The sequence below is a fragment of the Alosa pseudoharengus genome, unplaced genomic scaffold, assembly GCF_046254945.1.
Source record: "Alosa pseudoharengus isolate Yale_2024_CS ecotype anadromous, Long Island Sound unplaced genomic scaffold, YU_APseudo_1.1 YU_APseudo_1.1_scf_4, whole genome shotgun sequence".
Taxonomy (NCBI): domain Eukaryota; kingdom Metazoa; phylum Chordata; class Actinopteri; order Clupeiformes; family Clupeidae; genus Alosa; species Alosa pseudoharengus.
The window spans coordinates 39,590,582-39,611,820 of record NW_027468774.1 but is presented as its reverse complement, the minus strand read 5'-3'; the positions used below and the strand labels follow the sequence as shown (position 1 = coordinate 39,611,820).

Genomic DNA, 21,239 nt, shown 5'->3' with positions numbered 1-21,239 from the left:
GCTTGGGCATGGCTAATAAATAGTGAACCAGGTAAATGTTGAGATTTGTACACAGCTAAAATAAGACATGGTCTTGCAGCATGATGCTACACAAAGGGAGTAAATACCGAGCAGAACACACTGGGTTACCTTGTGCTTTGAGTGCCATTCACATCTAGTCACATCTGTCAAATATTGAGATCATTCACATCCAGAGCTTTCCTAACAAGTCTCAAATGGGTCTCAGTGGGTGCTCACCTGGAGCCCTGGATTGCTTTAACCCCACTCCAGACAGACAGACAGACAGACAGACAGACACTTTGACAACAAGGTATACTGTTTTGGAAAAAAGACAAACTATTTTAAGAATTTTTTTTTATTGCTTGACCTGCCATTAGGACAATCTATACCAAAAAAAAATGTAACTTTTTTTGCACATCCAGTAAAATCAAACCATTTACAGTCGAAGGATAAGAATAATAGAAAAATGGTCCTCTGTCAGCCCCCAGCTGTGTCCACTGAAGGCTTTACAAACCCTATAAGCAGAGGGAAAGGGTCAGGAGTTTCTAAGCCCTGATTAGATCATCTAAGGCAAACAATGTCAACTTGAGATTTTCTTTTTATGTACATACACATTGGTATAGCACACACATTAATGCAAAGCTATAAATGGCAAGAACTGTGTTTGTTGTGTTTTTTTTTCTCCCCCCAACTCAGAAATTAAATCACTCAACAACAGCAGATGGCGTGTCTCCAAAATAAATGTGAGGGAGCAGTATGTATAAAATGTAATGACTGGGGATGTTTAAATTACAGCTGTCACATGGAGACGATGAGAAAAAAAAACAAAAAAAAAACCCTTCTAACAGTAAATGTAAGGATGCTTTTGACACGTGTTTGTTAAATGCTTTCAGGGAATCTGAGGAAAGAAATTCAGAATCCCTGTTTGTCTACTACTGCTCAAATATTACTCACTCATTCACTCTTTAAGGAATCGTCTACGATGTTCAGCTACAAAACTGAACCATACTGGCACTCAAACACCTGCTGGCAGTTTGGTATTTATCCATGATGCTTGTTGACTAGCAAATTAGGAAATTGGAGACTTAAGGGATTTGCATTGGGCAAGGGTGCTCATCAACCTAGTCTCGATCTGAAGGAGCCTTTCATTAGTCTGAGAAAAAGAAAATACAAATTCCATCCACAAAATCTGAAACTACTGCCCTCCTTCATAGGTGACTTTTTAAATTCAACCGGCTTGTTTATGTTGAATAGGCCAACATAACATCAACATAAGTTGATTGTGTTTGTTTTCCCATTTCTGAAAATAATACAGTGATAATATTGGGCAAAATAATATAGAGGTAAATGAAATTTCCATCAAGGCCATTTACATGCCACTATGGTGGAAATGATATACACAATGCAGCACACCTATGTTGAGTCTGTTTCCTCACCAAATCACAGGCGAAGATCTGCATACGATTTTTCTCTTCAAGCAAGTAAATATATTTTTAAAACAAACCCTGATCATGGACAATGGAGAGTTTGTATTCTCTCAGATAATCCTCACAGTAAATGCATTACGTACCTCTTTATGGAAAAAAAGAACTCTCAATGTTTTGAAAGATTTGCAACACAATAATTCAACCATGACATCAAAACAAAAGCCATACTAGTGTATGATTGTTATAGGTCTGGAGAAAACCAGTTTTTCCCAACACGGGGGGGGGGGGGGGGGGTATGTGTGTGTATGACTGAGGCATGTGTGGCATGCTTCCCAAACATCACTCACTATGATCAGCGACAGAAACAGAAGGAAATCAATAACAGAGGGAAAGAGAGGGAAGCAACAATTTCTTATGGCACTGTGCACTAACTACTACACCATATAACACAAGACATGTATGTTACCGTATGCCCTGGAGCCAGGACCTACGTTTCGAACATTCAGTAACACAATCCTTTAACGCCCCGAGCCACTGCACGGTATATAGACATGCTGACCCATACATCGGACCAGAACCAGTGGCAACACACGCAAACTCTCACGCGCTCAGATGGATGTAACAGGAACCTGATCAATACTGACATTCTCTTAAGACTTGGGGAGCGACACCTCAGCCCAGGCAGCCAGGGTCACACAGCTGATGACATCATTCTCAGCAACTTCCTCCCACAAAGATAACCAGACGTTAACACTGGTTGAGGGTGCAAAAACAACTAATACACTTTGGGGGATTTTGGGTAGGGTGTTTTGCCTTGGACTTGGCAAAAGCCTATTTAACTTCTGTCCAAATGGCACGCTCTCATTGAATACCTCACAAACACACCAATCCAAGTCAGAACACCCACGTTTGTATACAGCAGCGGACATGGCAGACCCCCATCGGAAACTACTGTGGCAGAACCAACAGCAGCACTGGAGCGTAGACCCTTCCCTCTTCCTCTGCTGTGGAACGAAGACCATCATCCGGTATTTGGCACTTATTTGGGAGTGGCCTGCGCCGTGGAGAAAGAAACTACATATGAAACAATGATGCACATATATTCTGAGTGAGGAGAAAACATCTTTCAGGACGTGGGGTAGAGACTGTCAGATCTGGCCTGATGTCACTGCTAGGGACAATGGGATTTTAATGTTACTACTAAAATGAACGGCGATGGGACAATTGATGGATCCAGCAAGACTCACCAAACCTACTAAAAGAAATAATGAAACCAAAAGCAAAAAATAAAAAACAGCAGGCGCATAGAAATAGTTTTTCCATATATATCTACAGATGTATATTCATATTTATATATATTTATATAACAAACTGTGCAAAAAATATGGTTATGGTCATTTTGCATCTAATATATATAGATTCATTTTATATATGCTGTATATGTGCAACTAGAACAATTAAAAAGCAAAAACATAAACACCATGATTCAGAATGGTGCATATGACTTTAGTACCCTTCCATTAGCTATAGGTTTACAAACTGAACACAGAAAACAAGACAGCAACTTGCCTTTGGCTTACCTAACGTACTCAAAGTCGTAAAATACGAGACAGAATCCAAAAAATTAAAATAATATTCAGAAAAATACAGTTGAACTCAGAACTTCGTATCTGTTTAGCGGAAGGGGACGGTTCCTCCTCTGTTGTCAATGAGCCCCAGAGCAGGGTGCCTTTTTAAGGAAATGCTTTAGGAAGTAAGGTGTTTGATTTACCTCTCAAGACAGCACACACAATTTCTCTTGTGTGTTTAAAAAACATCTCTGGCACAACGGGACTGACAGACGGCCCTATAAAAGAGACGTCCTAACAAACTGCCACATGGAGAAGTGACGATGCAACATGAAAGCAGATTACCAAAAAGAAGAAAATAAAAAAATAAAGAGAAGAGAGCAAGAGAGAGAGAGCGAGAGCCACTAAAGAAGAAACGACACTAAAGACAGAGTGGGCACATGGGTGTTGGAACATATTCCAGAAGTAAGAAAATAAAGCAGATTTGCATTGGTGGACCCTGTGGCACAGGGGATCAAACTAGGAATGGGGGGTGGGGGGGGGTGTTACGGAGGGCAGGGGCAGCTTCAGGTTCAGACGGACAGGGAGACGAAGCTGTTGTACTGTTGAATGTTCCTCTTCAGGATATCTGAGCAGGGGCCGAGCACTCTCTCGAAACGCGGACGGTCCAGCTTCACACACTTCAGCGGTCCACGGGAGACCACGGTGGCAGCGCGCGGGCGGTTCATCAACAGAGCGATTTCACCTGAGGAAAAAAAATGGTTTAATATGGTTCATGTTTGCCAGGCGGTGCGACTGTTAGTACAGCACATTCCTATTGGTTTGTGTGTAAAATGTCATGGAATTCTGCTTTTCTTTTATGTAAATACAATACAATTACTGGATATCAGTGTTGAGTGTCAGCCATCAAGAGGATGAACACATCAAACACTCACCAAAGTAGTCGGAGGGCCCCAGTCTTCCGACCTCCACAAACTCCTCATTCTCTGACCGCCTCTGAAGCACAGCAGCTGTTCCCTGGGTACACATAAAGGAGCGAGGAACGTCACGCGTCACGTCATATTGTCTAATATGCACAGTACTAACCGTCTAAATCTATTGGGAGAACTTATGCAACATTTTTGCAGACAGTCATCAATTACAGCCCCCATTGACTTGGCTGCTGTGGTAGACATTGCAACAGTGGGGGGAGAGACAGGAATAGAGGAGAAGAATGAGGGGAAGTGGGGGATGCAGAGTGAATGAGACAGTAAGAGAGAAATCAGACGAGAGAGTGGCCGCACCTCCAGGATAATGAAGAACTCGTCCCCAGGCTCTCCCTGCACAACAATCTTCTGTCCGTCCTCAAACTGCACTGTCTCCAGAGCGTCGGCCACCGTAAGACGCTCCCACTTATCCAGAGACTCTGCAAGAGGAGAGACATACAGTACCATCAGTCACCACTAGATGGAGCTCATCATCACAACAATATATATATATTTCGGGGGGGAAAAGATATTAAAAAAAAAAAAAAAAAAAAAAAATATATATATATATCGGAAAATTGACGTTGATGAAATTGATGAACACTTGACTATGTTATTAGTGCAGTACAACTATGCATGCATTCATTGTCAATCAACACACTGCAATGAGCGTAATAGATCCATAGATCCCTTCACACAGAGAAATCTCCAATTGACTCAAAATCAAATAACTACAGAACATTTACCCACCAAGGATTGATACTTTGCTCAGGAACTCCTCGTACATCTTCCTCTTCCTCAAGGTGCTGCCCTGTGAGAGGAAGGAACAAGATTTAAAACATAAAACATGGCCACTCATTCTCACTCACCGATAGAAGACCCAAAAAGGCAGGACACTGCAGATCTTGCACAGCCTATGTGGGGGCTGACCGTACATTACTGTGAAGTTCTGCTCCTAATCTCTGTGTCAACAGCCTTCAAAGCATTAAGAACCTTTGCAACAACTACTCAGCTATATTAATCTAATATACCCTTTTTTTCAATCACAAACATTCTGTTATGGCTGCCTTACAATGAGGATTCCCATACTGTAAAGAATGTCCTGTGTACCATTCCTGATAACAATTACTCCTCATCAAACATCACCACATGCATCCTGCTGTGGTATTCTCATGTAGCCGTTTTACTATGAATTTACCCCTGTAGTTGTGTTATTCCCCTTACCATAAGTATTCCCCTATAGCTGTCCAACGATGAGCATTACCCTCCCCTATAGCCGTATTAGGCAAAAGATTCCTCTGTGGCCGTCTTACCATGAGTATTCTCCTGTAGCTGTCTCTGTCGATGCCCCACAGTTTCGCGTTGGTCTTGGCTCTGACTGTGGCCGCCCTGGGGGTGCCATAGATGAGAGCCAGCTCACCAAAACTGCCGCCCTCGCCAATGCTGGTGACCCACTCATTATTCACATACACCTGAAAACACACGCGCACACGCGCACACACACACACACACACACACACACACACACACACACACACACACACACACACACACACACACACATCATTTAAACTAAGTCAACGTAACTACTTATGTGTTTTAATGCAAAATACACAATTCATTGATGGTAATTTCAAATATGCACAGGAGTGGTGTCAGGTTCCTTGTGCTACAGGTAAGGGATTTTCCACAGTGGCCAATCAACAGCGAGCCTTAACATTACACAACATGACATGGGATACTACTACAACAACTATAACAACAGCACTGAACCAAAGCTGCAAACACAAAATCACCAACAAAGCAGCCTTTGTGTGCAACAAGTAGGCTTCGCTAGCAAGTGCTTATGCCTTGTTGATGGAGGCTCCAAGCAACGCTAAAAGCCCAGTTGCCCAGGGAAAGAACCAAAGCATGAACACACAACATGTAGCATCTACAAACAAACATACTGACATAATATGGGAACATTGTTTTGCATATTCACTTCTGCCATTTTTTGTTTGTACTCACGTCCATTTCACCTTGATCAATAACATAGAAGTTATCCCCCTCATCACCTGTAAAGACAAGTTGTCTTTGTGAGTCCCAATTCAAATCTTTAGGACAAATCTGTCAAACGCATTGCTCAAACAGCAGTCTTGCACTCCCACCTTGTTGAATGACTGTTTCTCCAGCAATGTAGGTGACTGAGAACATGGCATCAAAAATGTCGCTGTGAAAAAAAAAAAGAGAATTTCCTTGGTCAAAAAAGAAACTGAAAGCCATTTATCCTAATGGTATTCATTATCAATCTCTGCCAGAGGTGTCTTTAAGAGAAGATAACATCCTCAAATAGGCCACAGCAGTCACCTTCTTTCATTGTCATCAAGGTGGGCAAAGAGCACATTCTTCTCAATGGCCTTAGCCAAGGCAGCCATCGTTTTGTAGTCTTTAGGGATAACCTACAAGAGGAGGTGCACAACACATTCATATCTATTAGCTTTGGAGAAAAGCGTCTACCAAATACCATAAACATAAATACAAACATATCTATTTGCTTTCAGACTCAAGACGGTAATAGCAGACAACATTAAGTGTCTCCACCAGATTGCTCATCCATTTAGGAAGCGTTACATTTTTGGAACTGCAGCAAACTTTTCAAAAAGCTTTTCAAACTTTTAATTCCAATAAGGTCATTTTTCAGAGCCTGCAAGACTGCAACTCTATTTACACTCTTCCTGTAAAGTAAGTCTTTTAACCTATAATCCAATAAGGACAAAAGCTGATTAAAGGAAAAACCTGTCCAGACACTACTGTTAGAGCTGAACTTTGGGTCCTTAAGCTGACCCTCATGTCTTGAACAGTGGAGAAAGGATCTGTGTGGGCGTTGGTATTGGGCATTTAATTGTGTGAAACATAAATAGGCACCTATGTGTGAGAGAGAGAAGATAGTAGAGTTACCTCTCTGACGTGGGAGCGGTGTCCTCCTCAGTGTGTGTGTGTGTGTGTGTGTGTGTGTGTGTGTGTGAGAGTGAGAGAGAGAGGACAGGAGTTACCTTTCTGACGTAGGAGGCGGCATCCTCCTCAGTGTGCGTGTGTGTATATGTGTGTGTGAGAGAGTGAGAGAGGACATGAGAGTTACCTTTCTGACGTAGGAGGCGGCATCCTCCTCGGTGTGTGTGTGTGTGTGTGTGTGTGTATGAGAGAGAGGACATGAGAGAGAGGACATGAAAGTTACCTTTCTGACGTAGGAGGTGGCGTCCTCCTCGGTGTGTGTGTGTGTGTGTGTGTGTGTGTGTGTGTGTGTGTGTGTGTGTGTGTGTGTGTGTGTGTGTGTGTGTGAGAGAGAGAGGACATGAAAGTTACCTTTCTGACGTAGGAGGCGGCGTCCTCCTCGGTGTGTGTGTGTGTGTGTGTGTGTGTGAGAGAGAGAGGACATGAAAGTTACCTTTCTGGCGTAGGAGGCGGCGTCCTTTTCGGTGTGTGTGTGTGTGTGTGTGTGTGTGTGTGTGTGTGTGTGTGTGTGTGAGAGAGAGAGGACATGAGAGTTACCTTTCTGACGTAGGAGGCAGCGTCCTCTTCGGTGTGTGTGTGTGTGTGTGTGTGTGAGAGAGAGGACATGAAAGTTACCTTTCTGACGTAGGAGGCGGCGTCCTCCTCGGTGTAGACCTCTGCGCTGATGGCTCCACGCCGCCGCCGGCCCTTGACCACGGGGTTCATCGGAGGAGAGATCTCATCCTCGCGGGAGTCCGACCGTGAGCTGGACTTCTGCTGACTCAGCTGCTGCTTCACCTCCTCCTGGAGTGGCAACAACAGAGAGAGAAAGATAGACATGCACAGAGAGAAAAGAGAAAGTTGCAGAGAGAAAGAAATGAGGTGGAAGAAAGATGGAGAGAAAGAGGACAGAGGCAGAGAGAAGGTGAACCAGCTGGAAGAAGAGCGAATTATCCTTCTGTTATTACTATCAATCTTCTGACTATGTTGTTCCATTCCATCTGCTAGCTAGATATCCATTACCATCTTGACATGACAATCCTATAATATGTAAACAGTACCTAACATAGAAACAAAGAAAGTACCCAAGAATATCCCACCACTCTAAACGCAACCAGAGATATACAAAAGGGGCATCAAACTATTTCACAAAAAACAGATATCAAGTGGCGTACAATCACACACACACACACACACACACACACACACACACACACACACACACACACACACACACACACACACACACACACACACACACACACACACATACAAATATGCTGCTGGTCCACTGCCTTATGGTTGGATTCATATCTTCATATCTCATTTAGTCGTGTTGTCTGTATTTTTTTGCAAAAAATTATGTTGGCTGACAGACAAACCAAACAGCGCCACTCTCCATGACATCTTAAAGAGCCATTGCAGATTGTATGTAACGCTTCCAAACTTAATAGCTAACAGCCATCTATCTATCCATCCATCCATATGTACTTAGCATACATCCAAGCTTCACACAGAAGACCTAAATTGTAGAGAATTCACACACAAACACAAGGCGACATGAACGGACCTTTTCTAGCCGCTCGAAGTACTCTTTGAGAAAAGCCATTGGCCTGTCGGGCCTGGAGGTGCACAGCTGCACGATGCAGTCCTTCAGCAGCTGCTGGATGTTATGCTTCTGCACGTAGAGCTCACATTCACGTAGGCTCCTCTCCTCCTCGCTGCTCGAACTGCCGGACGCCATCCCGATCTCTTGACCTAAAGGGGGTGGGGAGCACAGACATATTAAAGGCGCTCTAAGCGAATTCCCGTGCAATTGAAACTGTCCTAAACACGCATCTCGTCGGTTATTGGCTGGAACAGTTTGTTATGTTTTTATGGTCCAAGTTGTTTGAGTTGCCGTTTTGTATTCAGGGCACAGGCAGCTAGCGGACGGTGAGGTGATGTTTGCTGTATGTGACAAAAAATGTTTAGCTTAGAAACTGCATAACATTGCTTACAGCACCTTTAAGGCAAGTGGACAGTGAAAGACTTAACCAACCAGCTTAAAAATACAGAAAATAAGGAAAATGTTAAAATAACAATTCACTTAAAAACACATGATCAAAACATTTAAGTGTGTATGCAATACAGTTATCTATGCTAAACTAGAAAACCATAATAAACTAGGCTATTTGCCATCCACCAATAGAGGAGTGATGACGCTTCGGTTAGGTCTATGTTTACATTCATAGTTCTTAGCAGATCCCGTGGTCCAAAGTGAACTGACACCAATGACATCAATAAACATTTCAATAACATTACAATTAACTGATTAAAATAAGGTCATATAGCCTAAATAAAAACGCCAATATTAGTAATAGAATTTAATGGAATAATATCAATAACCATAAACATTATGAAGATAGCAAGGTGCAAGATAGCAGATCCAGTAAGCGTCCTATAGGCCAGAGTGGTGGAGTGCCGTGAAGGCTGAGCAGGTGTGCCACAAGGAAAAAATCCATGATGATTCATGAACAATTTGCTCGAAAAATCCTAGGCTTTTGTAATCACATTTCATGAAACTGTTTCTGAACCAAACTGTTTTCAATCTGGATAACGTTTCACAGATTTAATTCAATTCATCCATCTTTCTTAATCAAATAATTTTTGTCAAGGAATGTTACATTTGCATGCAACTAACAGCCAATCACACCTCAAACACATCAGAAGTAGCAAAAAGTTGTCCGATGTATAGCATGTTGTATAGCCGAAAGGCATTGACAAAAACTGTATTACTTAAACTTAAAGCGGGGCCAGACAGACAGTAGACTGCACTAATGCTTGAGCTACGGGTTCACAGATAGCCTCCCGACATTATGCGTTATGAGGTTTTGTTTTGTTTTTCAGCGGGGAGCAACAAACAGCAACAAACTTATGTTGTGGCATTTGTATGCTAAATATCATGGTTTGCCATGACATTCTCTAATTGTAAACAGTGTGCCGTGATAGAAAACCGTTTGGGAACACTGGTGTGGCATATTATGTTAGAGTAGATAAGGTCTGATTTTCTGAATATTGTATAGGATAAACCAACCTATGACTTGCTTTGTGCTTTGAGGCTACATGCTCAGAGAAATAGCCAATCGTCAAAAGTGATCATCAGGTGGGAAGACCAGTAAAGCTGAGTAACATTTGCATAACAGTGATAGGCAAATCTGTGGGAACGAATGATCTGACACCTGTGGTTGTGAGACTTCGATACCTGTCCTTGCCAAGACACACTGAATGAACGTCCTTTTAGGATAGGATGCAACAAGAGCTTTCCCAGAAATTCCTAGCTCAGATAATGTAGAGAGGGTGTTGTGGTTCACCATCTCAATGACTGCAGATAAGTCAAGTACAATTAAATCTGATGACTGAGCAGAGGTCTAGTAAGTTGCTCTGAGATTGGAAAAGTGCACAGAGATTTGCTTGAATACCCTCTTTTCTCAAGAATCATCAAGGTCTAATCCTAAAATACTGTACAACATACAAAAAGAATGGTACTGTTGGTCATAAACTACCATTTGGGATGACAGACCTGTTACCCTGGTTTTACTTTTAAATGTTGTGATAGCTGTGGAGGCAGGTAACAACTCATTGTGACGACAATTGGGAGGTAAAATGGGTGAAAGGTGATTGTTTTGATTGTAAATTTGCAACGCAACAGCTGAGGGGAGACAGGCATTTCAAAGACATGGCCGAATTCTAGCAATATTACCTAACATAATAGATAAATAGGAAACCTAAATCAAGCTGCAAGGATAATCCACTTGACCCAACTTGTAAGACATAAACTAGCAGTCACATGGAGGCAGGTGGAGTGCTGTAGTGTGATTCCTCATGCTGTCCCGTTATTTTTCCATTACTGAACACCACGTGATATAGCTCAGAGGGAAGATGATGACAGCGAAACAGTGATGAAAATGATAGCAAAAGACTTTGGCCAAACTTGCTTTGATAGTCGGACTGACAAAGAGGCCATTGTCCATTAAAGTTAAAAGTTTTCAAGACACCCACTTATCAGTTTAGGAAATGCAAAATCTCTAGATAAACAACGAAATATAAGCTTAACACCGACTGAGCACTGAGGCTTCAGGTCTACACTGAAGTGCCATTGACAAAGTAAATTACTGTTTCACGCCTGCACTGACAGCTAACGCTAACTTTAGGTTATGTTTTATCTAACGTTAAGGTAATCTATCCAGTTAACTGACCTTAATTTACTTGACAACCCTCGAAGCTGTGCAACTGTACAAGGAAAATATGTGCTTTAGACGGTATATTCACACATATAACAGTCCATCCCATCTAATACATTTTTGCAACTCAATCTAACATCAGATCTACATTAGAGCCACTCACACGTATGCTAGCACGCTGTTCCTGTGAAGAAAGCATGAAAGCTTCCTCCCGTAACCGTAACGTTAACTATTACATGTTGTGTGACTGCAAGCACTGTTAAGAGCACACGGCACGAATACAGCATCAAACTCATCAAAAGAGAATGCTATCGAATTATGGGGTTAACTTAAGATTTTTCCATAAAACATTGTTGAAATGCAAAATACCCTACCTTTTCCGCTAGTTTGGTTAACGTTATAATTTGGGCCACAGGACTTCTCATAACGCCATCTTAGGAGACTTGCTAACATCATAGCACTGCTAACTCACATTATCATAACAACCCAGAAGCACGAACGACATATTTCATTACAGAATGTGTCCCTCGCTTCTGAAAAAAAGAATATATCGATGAAAACAATGCTGTGCAACTCTTACCTGAAATATATTTTCAAGAAGAAACGTTCTTTCGTCACTGTCACGAACAATTTGTTAGCTAACGTCTCTTTTCTCACAGTCCTTGGACGGATGCCCCACCGGAAAAGGTTATGGCCAATCACAAACACTCATTGACGTCAATGCGCCTCGATCTGACGAATCTGTAACCCCTAACTACCTTAAAGGTACAGTGTTGTTTTTGTAGCTAACTCCACAGAGAGAACATGAGAAGTGCTATGATGTTCCTGCTGGTAAATTATTTCATCAACACGGTATATAAAGCAAAGCAGGATAAAGTCACATGTAATTAAGCACGAGAGTGAATTCTACCAGTTGATATAAAACATAGACGATAATACCTGGTTTTACAGCTAGTGAAGGACCATAATGGTCTACTGCAACCTTAGACATTGGATTGCATGTGAGGGTGTGGGCACAACCAGATTTAATCTCTGTAGACAGTACATACTCTGTGAAGCTGCATTGCATTGTGGTGAGAAAACAAAAAGACAGAGAGAGGCAAGTGGGCAAGTGTATGTGTGTGTGTGTGTGTGTGTGTGTGTGTGTGTGTGTGTGTGTGTGTGTGTGTGTGTGTGTGTGTGTGTGTGTGTGTGTGATATAATAAGAATAGTTAAAGTGTTGATGATTGACGAAGCTGTTTATGTTGCATGCCATGGCTTTTGGTGTAGCCTAGCTTACTGACTGCACTTTAGCAGCAAATATAGACACACCCTCCTTCTAATTCTCAGTCTTTCCCTCCCACCTCTTTTGCCTCTTTCTCTCTCCCTCTTCCAGGCAGAGCTTCATTCGTGTAGACTGACCAGAGTCCACGAACACAGCCTGCCTTCAGCTCTCTTACACCAAAGGGAAAGACACACTCCCTACCATTCTGTCACTGGCACAGGTAAGAGGTGATGCTATGTCTCTGTTTAGCCTAAACTTTGCTCTGTGCTCTTTCATATGATTCATCATTCCTGTCCTCTCACAGTCAAACATCTACATGCTTGTGCTGCTGTGTTGTCAAAGTTTTATGAGTGTATCATGTGTCAAGAAGGCACCCTCATTACAGAGCGCAATTTCGTTAAATGACTGGGGTTATTTAAGATGAAAAGGACTGATACTTATTTGCACCTTAATTTCTGATAAGGAAAGACTTTGGAGGGGCAACGCCTCAGCGTTGTGCCACTGAAAATCTTACCATGGCTAATGTAAATATTGTGAAACAGCTTGGTTTGAAAGGGATTACTGAGAATACACACCTGAGAATTTCCCCTGGGGATCAATAAAGTATCTATCTATCTAGCTATCTATCTACACCTAAGTATTCAAATAGTGTGAATTGTAGTCTTGCTGATAGTGGTGGCCACTGGCCAGTATATTAGCAATGAGCTTTCCTTAGATATTTTCAGTATCAGTTGAATGAGATGTGTAAGGTGGTGTGCTTAAAGAGAGAGTCTGATATCTGCCTTGCTTGGCTTCAATAGTCTGTGTCATACATTTCTTCTGTAGGAGTCATACCATCAGTACAATAAGGCATTCCAGTTCTCTTGCACATTCCAGCCTCTCCTCGTTGAGACATGTCCCTCTACAACTTTGGGTTGGAGCCCCTGTCCTGTCATGCCTGGAACAAAGACAGAACGCGTAAGCCTCCAAACTCATCAGTTTGCATTACCGAGCTGATTACCTTCTCTCTCCTCATGTTACAGCCTGCAGATGCCATTTCTGCAGGAGATTTTCAGCCACTAATACATTGTCTGGACGGAGAATACAATGTGATTATCTGTAGAGAGTCCAGGGAGGTTGCTCCTTCCATTTGCTGAGTGCCAGTCTTCAGTCAAACTTGGTTGAGAGGGTATAAATGCACATAAGAAAGATGCATTGGCCCAGATATTTTAATGATTGTATGTACGGTATGTATAACATGTCCTTAGATGTGCTCAAAAATCCTCAGGCATTTCAGTCATCTGGACAGTAGGTTACATCGCATTTCCGACACTCATAAAGGGGTTGTTTAATGTAAATAATTGGTTTGTGGTAGCCATTTTTTACAGAAAATATTACTCTTGTGGCTTTCCCTTCACTACTGGTGAGGGAAAACGCCTGCCATCTCTTTAGTGCCTGACTTAGGCATTATACTGCGGATGTTAATGATTTCTGATTGAGCATTCTTATCATTCTCTGTCAGATAACACGCATATCTTTCTTGTTCTGCTGCTAAAGATCCCTCTCATTGATACAACATTTGCCCTCCCTTTTTCAGAAATTGCTGTCAGTCCCAACAGCAATGTGGTACACATTTACCAGAAGAAGGGTAAGGAGTGGACCAAGATCCATGAGCTGACTGAACACAGTGGGCGTATCACAGGTAATCTCCACAAGCAGGAAGCAGCCACTAGCATTAGTCATTAGCCCACTAACACCTTGTGACACGCTAAATAAACACAGGCTGCTCCATGTCTGATGCCTGAATGGAAACATTTGCACAAAGAAACACAAACATTTCAGTTAGTCTGAAAGTGCTCACATGGTTTATTTCAGAGGTCTTGATGTGATGAAATGAAGATGCTCAAAACACATGCTACTTATGTTAAACATGTATACATACCAATGTACAGTACATTATGATGTAAATCAACAAAGCCTCCTGTAAAGTACTTGCAAGATTCTTCAAAATTCAATAATCAAGCTAATGTCTTATCTGTCTATTGATTTCATATTAACTCTAGTAAAGTAATGCATCTTACTGGCATGACGATGCTGACTGCTATTTTTCAGGTATTGACTGGGCTCCGGAGTCCAACCGCATTGTGACATGTGCTTCGGACAGGAACGCCTATGTGTGGTCCCTGAAGGATGGGGCCTGGAAGCCCACTCTGGTGCTGGTCCGAATCAACCGGGCGGCCACATGCGTCAAGTGGTCTCCCCTGGAGAACAAGTTTGCCCTGGGGAGCGGGGCCAAGCTTATCTCTGTTTGTTACTTTGAAAAAGAGAATGACTGGTAAGGGGAGGACCTGTTAAGTCAGGTGTAGAACACAGCCTTTAATTAGCCTGCAAAGTCATAGAATGACTCCCACTCTCTCGCACAGCACACACACACAGCCACTTGCATTAATGAATAAAAATGTGAATGTCCAAGTAGAACTCCACTATACGCGTAATGTAGTGTAGGTCATGTAGGTCTAATATAACCAATCCATCTCATCCCAGTCTCTCCATTCTCCTATGATAACACAGGTGGCTCAGCAAGCACATTAAGAAACCCATTAGTTCCACGGTCCTCAGTATTGACTGGCATCCCAACAACATCTTGCTGGCTGCAGGCTCAGCTGACCTCCACTGCAGGTTGGCTTTCTGCTGCTATTTTGTTCCATCCCTGCCATTCAAACTGCACCACTTGTGTCTGACTTATCTCACTATTGTAGCATGTTATGACATGTTAATGTGTTCATCCACAGTTGTCATTCAAAGGCTATTTACATGTGCCAATGCATTTTTTGTAATTTCATATAGGCCTAGGCTACTGTTGCATTCTACAACTACGATAACATATTTTTGGATCAAGCATTATGAATTCTTACTTTTTTAAATAACATACAATGATACACTATAAATGATTAGCTGTCAAATTATCTTGTTACTTCAAGCTCAGAGTAGGTCTAGCCTAGTGCCAAGTGCTTTAGGTACATACGTTTATTGCACATAGGCTAAACACACATTGTATAGCCTAATTGAATGGGTTATGTTAAGTAGGCAAATATATTTTTTAAAGTGTGTGTTACATAATTGTTTCAGCGCAAACACGATACTATGAATTTGTCTTGACGGTGAATCATAGTTTCAGAAGAGCTCAATTAAGTATCAAGTATCCTTAGGTGGACAAAGCCAAGGTATTCACATCTGTCATATGTGAATTATGCTTTTATATCTTTTATCTATCAGTGTACAGACTTTGAGATCAATTGCACAGTTGAACTTGAGTTGAGAGAGGGACGTGAGTTGAGAAAATTAATTTTCTCCAAACAAACATTATCTGTGTGACTGTGTACTGAAGTTCTGTGAATCATCTGTGTGACTCTGCACTGAAATTTGAGTGTTGTCCCTCACTTATCTGTAAATATACTGTTCACATACTGTAAGTGGTTTTGGATATAAGTGTCTATCAAATGAGTAAATGCAAATGTAATGTAAATGATTCTCCATCTAACATTTGCAGCTATTACCTGCTACAACAGCCGCAATGTGTCATGACAAAACTCCTCTTCTTTCTTCCTCTCTCTCTCTCTCACTTACTATCTCCTCCCCCCCCCCCTGCTGTGACAGGGTGTTCTCAGCCTACATCAAAGACATTGAGGACAAGCCTGGACCCACCCCGTGGGGCGCGAAGATGCCCTTTGGGGAGGTGCTGTTGCAGCATAAGGACTGTGGAGGCTGGGTGCACAGCGTCTGCTTCTCCCCCTCAGGAGACAGCCTGGCCTGGGTTAGCCACAACAGCAGCATTAGCGTGGCCGATGCCCCACAAGGAAAAGAGTGAGCGTTATCATTATGTCCTCCATCTGACTGACCCAGGCTGTAGGAAGGGGGTAGACAAGAAGGAGTTTTTCTCTCAATTGTTTTATTGTCGTGATACAAAAAATGGTGTTCATAATCCTACTCACCTAATTGAAAACCTACAATAAGTGTTTACCAATTGAAGGAGTTAACTTTAGGTGAATTTGAGTACAGGGGAAGCCAACATTGTGTTGGTACAGCTTTTTCCTCAGTCGTTGAAATGCAGGGGGGGGGGGGGCAGGAAATAACTGAATGATTGAAGTTTCATCGACTTCATATCTCTCCGCACTCAACATTATCTTAGTCTCTGGGGATTTGGAAAACAGTGTAAGGACTATACTATAAATGGTCATTGAGAAAACATACAGTGTCTCTCTTCAGAGTAAAACAAAATGTTGTAGGCCTACTACCATCATGATTGAAATTAATAAATGATACTGTTTTTATTGCAGGGTCACACACTTGACTACTGATCACCTACCTCTGCTGAGTGTTCTGTATGTGAATGAGACTGAGATTGTGGCCGCGGTAAGGATGAAACACCTCAAGACTCTGATGTAGCTGTAAAATATGCTATCAGTCAGACCTGCCAGCCATACTTATCAGCAAGTCTAAAATAAATACACAGAATAGTGCCTCTACAGGTGTGCTGTCAGAACATCTACCGTATTTTCCGGACTATAAGTCACACTTTTTTTCATAGTTTGGCTGGCCCTGCGACTTATAGTCAGGTGCGACTTATATATGAAAAAAATATATAATTGAACATGTTTTTAAATGTTAATTCATATTAACTGACATGAACCCTACATGAAACATTGCAGTCTAGCCGCGAGAGAGCGCTCTCAAGTTCTGTGCACTTTCAGTCAGAGATTAGTGGTTGCACTATGCCTGAAACACACGTGCATACCTAAATCCTCAAATTATGGCCAGGATCTGTTTGGGCCTCAGATTCGGACAAATAAAGGCCAGTAATAATTTTGTTTCTATTTAACTCATAAAAGAGCTCTTCTTAATATTTTATATTGTTGGTTGGTTTAATATTGTTGCCAATGAAAAGTCATTGTCTTACACCATGAGTCTCCAACATGTTGCTCTCAAGCTACCAGTTGCATGCCGTCCCCTTCTGAGCTTGCCAGAGGCTGAAGCAGTAATCTACATTTAAACACAATTGTTGCTGCCAGGCATCAGCCTACGAATTTTATAAAAAAGTAAATCATGCATAATTAAAAAAAATAACTAAATTTAGGCTGAATAAGGTTTCCATTTCAGCACAACACACATTCCATGAATAAATGAAAGCGGGTGAACACCCTTTCATACATGAAACTTAGGCTAATAGTGAACCATCAAATACCCCACAGATTTCAGTGGTCATCAGTCCCGATATTTAGCAATATAATCAAACAGTAAGCCATGCCCCAAATAAAGGTGCTGTGCTGTGCTTTGCGCAGCCTAAATAAAAAGACCCCAGCGATAATTTTACGATAGTCTGTCTCCTAAACATTCCTCACCCGTTATCTAGACATGCATGAAAACATTTGAAAACAAAACTCACTGCCATGTAGGCTAATATTTGATCGCTGTTTTGCTACTAATTATCTTTCACGTAGGCCTACTGAATACGCACACTAGAAAAAGTGAAAGTAGGCCTACTATGCGCTCCATGTCTGTATCTGTCTGAGTTTTTCCTCGCCCCTGTTACCCATGGGCCTCTCTCTTGCTTTCCTTTTCTTCCTTTCTTTCCTTCTTTCTCTGATTGCCTACATTCTGTAAAGCGCCATGATACATGTGTTATGTTTTGGCGCTCTATAAGCACAATAAATTGAAATTGAATTGTTCACGTCCGCAATCGATTATAACGTTCCTCAAATGGAGAACACATCCATGTTCTTTCGCGTTATAGGCTGTCATGCTTCTGTGTTGATTCCTGACGGTTCCTGGTCGCTAAACATTTGTTTTCCTTTCCTGTCGATCGCGGTTGATGTAGAAGCACCTCCTAGGCTATAATTTGACTTCAGCGATGAGAGAGGGAGAGAGAGAGGCACCCGCAAAGTGGTCCATGCGCGCGTTTGTTCAATTGAAGTCAGAGTTGGTCCGTCCAGTCAATAGTCCCGCATTCAGGCCGCTCCATTTTGGATTAACATTATCAGACGGCTTGTCACTCCACATCGCCCAAAATGCTTGATTGCATTGCATTCTCCACATTTTTAGCTAAATTGTCATGTACCACATCAACATTTTTGTTCAGTGAATCTTTTGTAAATTGCTTTACAATTACTGTATAGGCCCATCGCCTGGCTTGCGCTTTGGTCACGTCCTTTTAAAACCGTCTTTTTCTCTCTCCTGAACATTTAATCTGCTGCCAGCTTGTGACTCCACATTGAGCAAAATGCTTGATTGCATTGCATTCTCCACATTTCTAGTTAAATCTTCATGTACCATATCAGCATTTTTGATCAGTGAATCTTTTGTAAATTGCTTTACAATTACATTCGGGCCTATGCCTGCTTGCTTCGGTCACGTCTTTTTAAAACCATCTTTTTCTCTCTCGTGAGCATTTAATCTGCTACCAGCTTGTGACTCCACATTGCCCAAAATGCTTGATTGCATTGTATTCTCCACATTTTAGCTAAATTTTGGTGTACCACATGGCATTTTCTTTCAGTGAATCTTTTCCTTTACAATTAGGCCTATCTGGCCCTCTTCTTGTCTGCCTTCACTCCTTCTTCGTCTTCATTAACATTAATCTTTTTGGCCTCAATAGTCCAGTTACATAGTCTCTGTTTTTGGATTTTGTGAAATTCATTTCTAAATAAATGCAACTTATAGTCCAGTGCGACTTATATATGTTTTTTTCCTGTTCATGACGCATTTTTTGACTAATGCGACTTATACTCCGGAGCGACTTATAGTCCGGAAAATACGGTACTGTATTTGAGGCTCTCAAAGAGCATTTTAATAAGAAATGTCTATTTGACATATAATACATAGAGACTGATAGGGGAAACCCACCAAATGAGAAATGATACATCACAAGAATAACACATTTGTTCACCTTGTCCTCTCAGGGTCATGACTGTTGCCCTTACCAGTTCTCCTACAAGGGACCAGGGGCGCTGGAGTTTGTAAAGAAGCTGGACATCCCAAAGCAGACCTCCAAGAGCAGCGTGTCAGCCATGCAGCACTTCCGCAACCTGGACAAGAGAGCAACGACTGAGGAGGATGACAGCGAACTGGGAACCTTGCACCAGAACAGTATCACGTAAGCGCTACGTCTTTACAAGGCATTTTTTGCTTTAAATACCTTTTTTCTGAAGTGGTAAAGGACTATAATATACTGTAATTTTGTGAAATGGTTGCATTTAATGAAATGTCAAGCACCACATACAAGATACACATTAGTTACAGATACATTACACTTGAGAATCTTTTTGAGTTGACTTTGACTTTTGACTTGTTTTGTAGGCAGCTTCGTATTGTGGAGGGAGAGAAGTCTAAAGTGAATAAATTGAGTAGTGTTGGCCTGGATGGAGCCATGGTACTCTGGACTTTCAAGGTATTGCTTTTGTTTTGAGTTTAAAATATTTCAACACTTGTCCATGCCTTCCTCCTTATCTCACAACTTCGACTTTGGCTGTCTGAGCTAAATATATCTTGTCAAGTTGAAAAGTGTTGGAAGTGTTTGCCTATAGCAGTGGGGGTTGAGTGAAACCTGCTGACCACCACAAGCACACACAATCCTCCAACTTGGACGCCTTGTGAAAAGAAGCAAGAACTGAAATGTCAGTTAATTAATTGTACTGCATCTGACCCTGTCCCTACTTTTGTCTCCACAGCACTGAATGAATGAACTCTGCATTGGTGATGATGTCATTTCACTGCTCCAAGTCTCCCTCTTTTCTGTGTTGAGCAACCCAAGAAATTGCTTAAAATGAGGGAACTGCTTATATTGGTGTTGGTTAGATGTCATTCATTTTTGTACCTTTTTTCATAAATGCAGACTGTTTTAAACAATAAACTGGCTACACACCACCTGTATGAGAACAGCTCTGTCATTTCATATAGGCCTACCGTTACAGTCTACACTTGCTCTAACATACTTTTAGATCAGCCATTGTGAATACTTCATTTTGAAATAACATACAAAGATACATGCTAAAAATGATTTGGTGACTCAATAGTCAGGTTATCTTGTTGCTTTGGTTGAGTGAAGTTAAGTATTAAGTATTCCAAGTACGTTGAGTATTCCAAGTACGTGGTTTAGTGACAAACCTGGGTAAGTTAACTCAGAGTAAGTGGTAAACCTCCTAATAGAAGAGCTGTATGGCTTCATTCTCCTCACAAAACAATGCCATAGGGCTCTTGTTGTAGAAGGTTTCCCACTTACTCTGAGTTAAACCCAGGTTTGTCACTAAACCACGTACTTGGAACACCCCCCCTGGTCTATAGTGTTAAGTATAGGCCTACATCTAAACACCATCAAAAGAAAATTAGCCTACTTAAATGGGTTAAGTTAAGCAAATACTTTTAAAAAGTGTATGTTACAGGTCAAATATGATATTACAAATTTGTGTTGATGGTGAATGGTCTCAAAAGAGCTCAATTACTTTCTTTTTTTAACAAGGTGTCCTTAGGTGGACAAGCCGACGTATTTACATGATATATGTAAGCATAGGCCTATATATAATTCATGTCTGCTATCATATATTATTCATGCATTCATTCCACAGAGGAGCCTCACACAGTGCACAAAATTCTCAACTGACATTGAAATGTTAAAAAACAACACACACCACATTCCTTTGGAGATATAAGTAGGCTAGTCTTATTTATCTATCAATCCATCTATCTATCTATCTATCTATCAATCTGTCTGTCTGTCTGTCTGTCCTTTTATGATAGGAGGTAGACGAAAGAGTGCTTTAAGGAGTTGCACAGTGAAAGTGTGGCTA

At 41.5% G+C, this 21,239-nt stretch overlaps 2 protein-coding genes across 3 annotated transcripts; one reads left to right on the top strand and one right to left on the bottom strand.

Moving 5' to 3' along the window:
- Positions 1–591: 591 nt before the first annotated feature.
- prkar1aa (protein kinase, cAMP-dependent, regulatory, type I, alpha (tissue specific extinguisher 1) a) lies at positions 592–11,851 on the bottom strand. Of its 2 annotated transcripts, XM_076266268.1 has the most exons (11): positions 11,737–11,851; positions 8,504–8,691; positions 7,570–7,737; positions 6,310–6,401; positions 6,111–6,172; positions 5,971–6,017; positions 5,274–5,432; positions 4,711–4,771; positions 4,279–4,400; positions 3,931–4,012; positions 592–3,740 (listed from the first exon to the last, which is right to left on the bottom strand). In XM_076266268.1, the coding sequence occupies exons 2-11, from the start codon at positions 8,675–8,677 to the stop codon at positions 3,568–3,570; spliced, it is 1,140 nt and encodes a 379-aa protein (XP_076122383.1). In that variant the 5' UTR covers positions 8,678–8,691; positions 11,737–11,851; the 3' UTR covers positions 592–3,567. The 2 variants fall into 2 exon arrangements, with proteins under 2 accessions (XP_076122383.1, XP_076122384.1); XM_076266269.1 differs by lacking the exons at positions 7,570–7,737; positions 8,504–8,691; positions 11,737–11,851 and adding an exon at positions 6,996–7,169.
- A 337-nt stretch (positions 11,852–12,188) lies between these two features.
- LOC143102580 (actin-related protein 2/3 complex subunit 1A-A) lies at positions 12,189–20,319 on the top strand. The gene is made up of 11 exons (XM_076266270.1): positions 12,189–12,259; positions 12,536–12,640; positions 13,246–13,377; positions 13,997–14,101; positions 14,512–14,734; positions 14,971–15,078; positions 16,057–16,263; positions 16,737–16,812; positions 19,356–19,549; positions 19,753–19,843; positions 20,124–20,319. Exons 3-11 carry the CDS (start codon positions 13,314–13,316, stop codon positions 20,127–20,129), a joined length of 1,074 nt encoding a protein of 357 aa, XP_076122385.1. The 5' UTR covers positions 12,189–12,259; positions 12,536–12,640; positions 13,246–13,313; the 3' UTR covers positions 20,130–20,319.
- Positions 20,320–21,239: the final 920 nt, after the last annotated feature.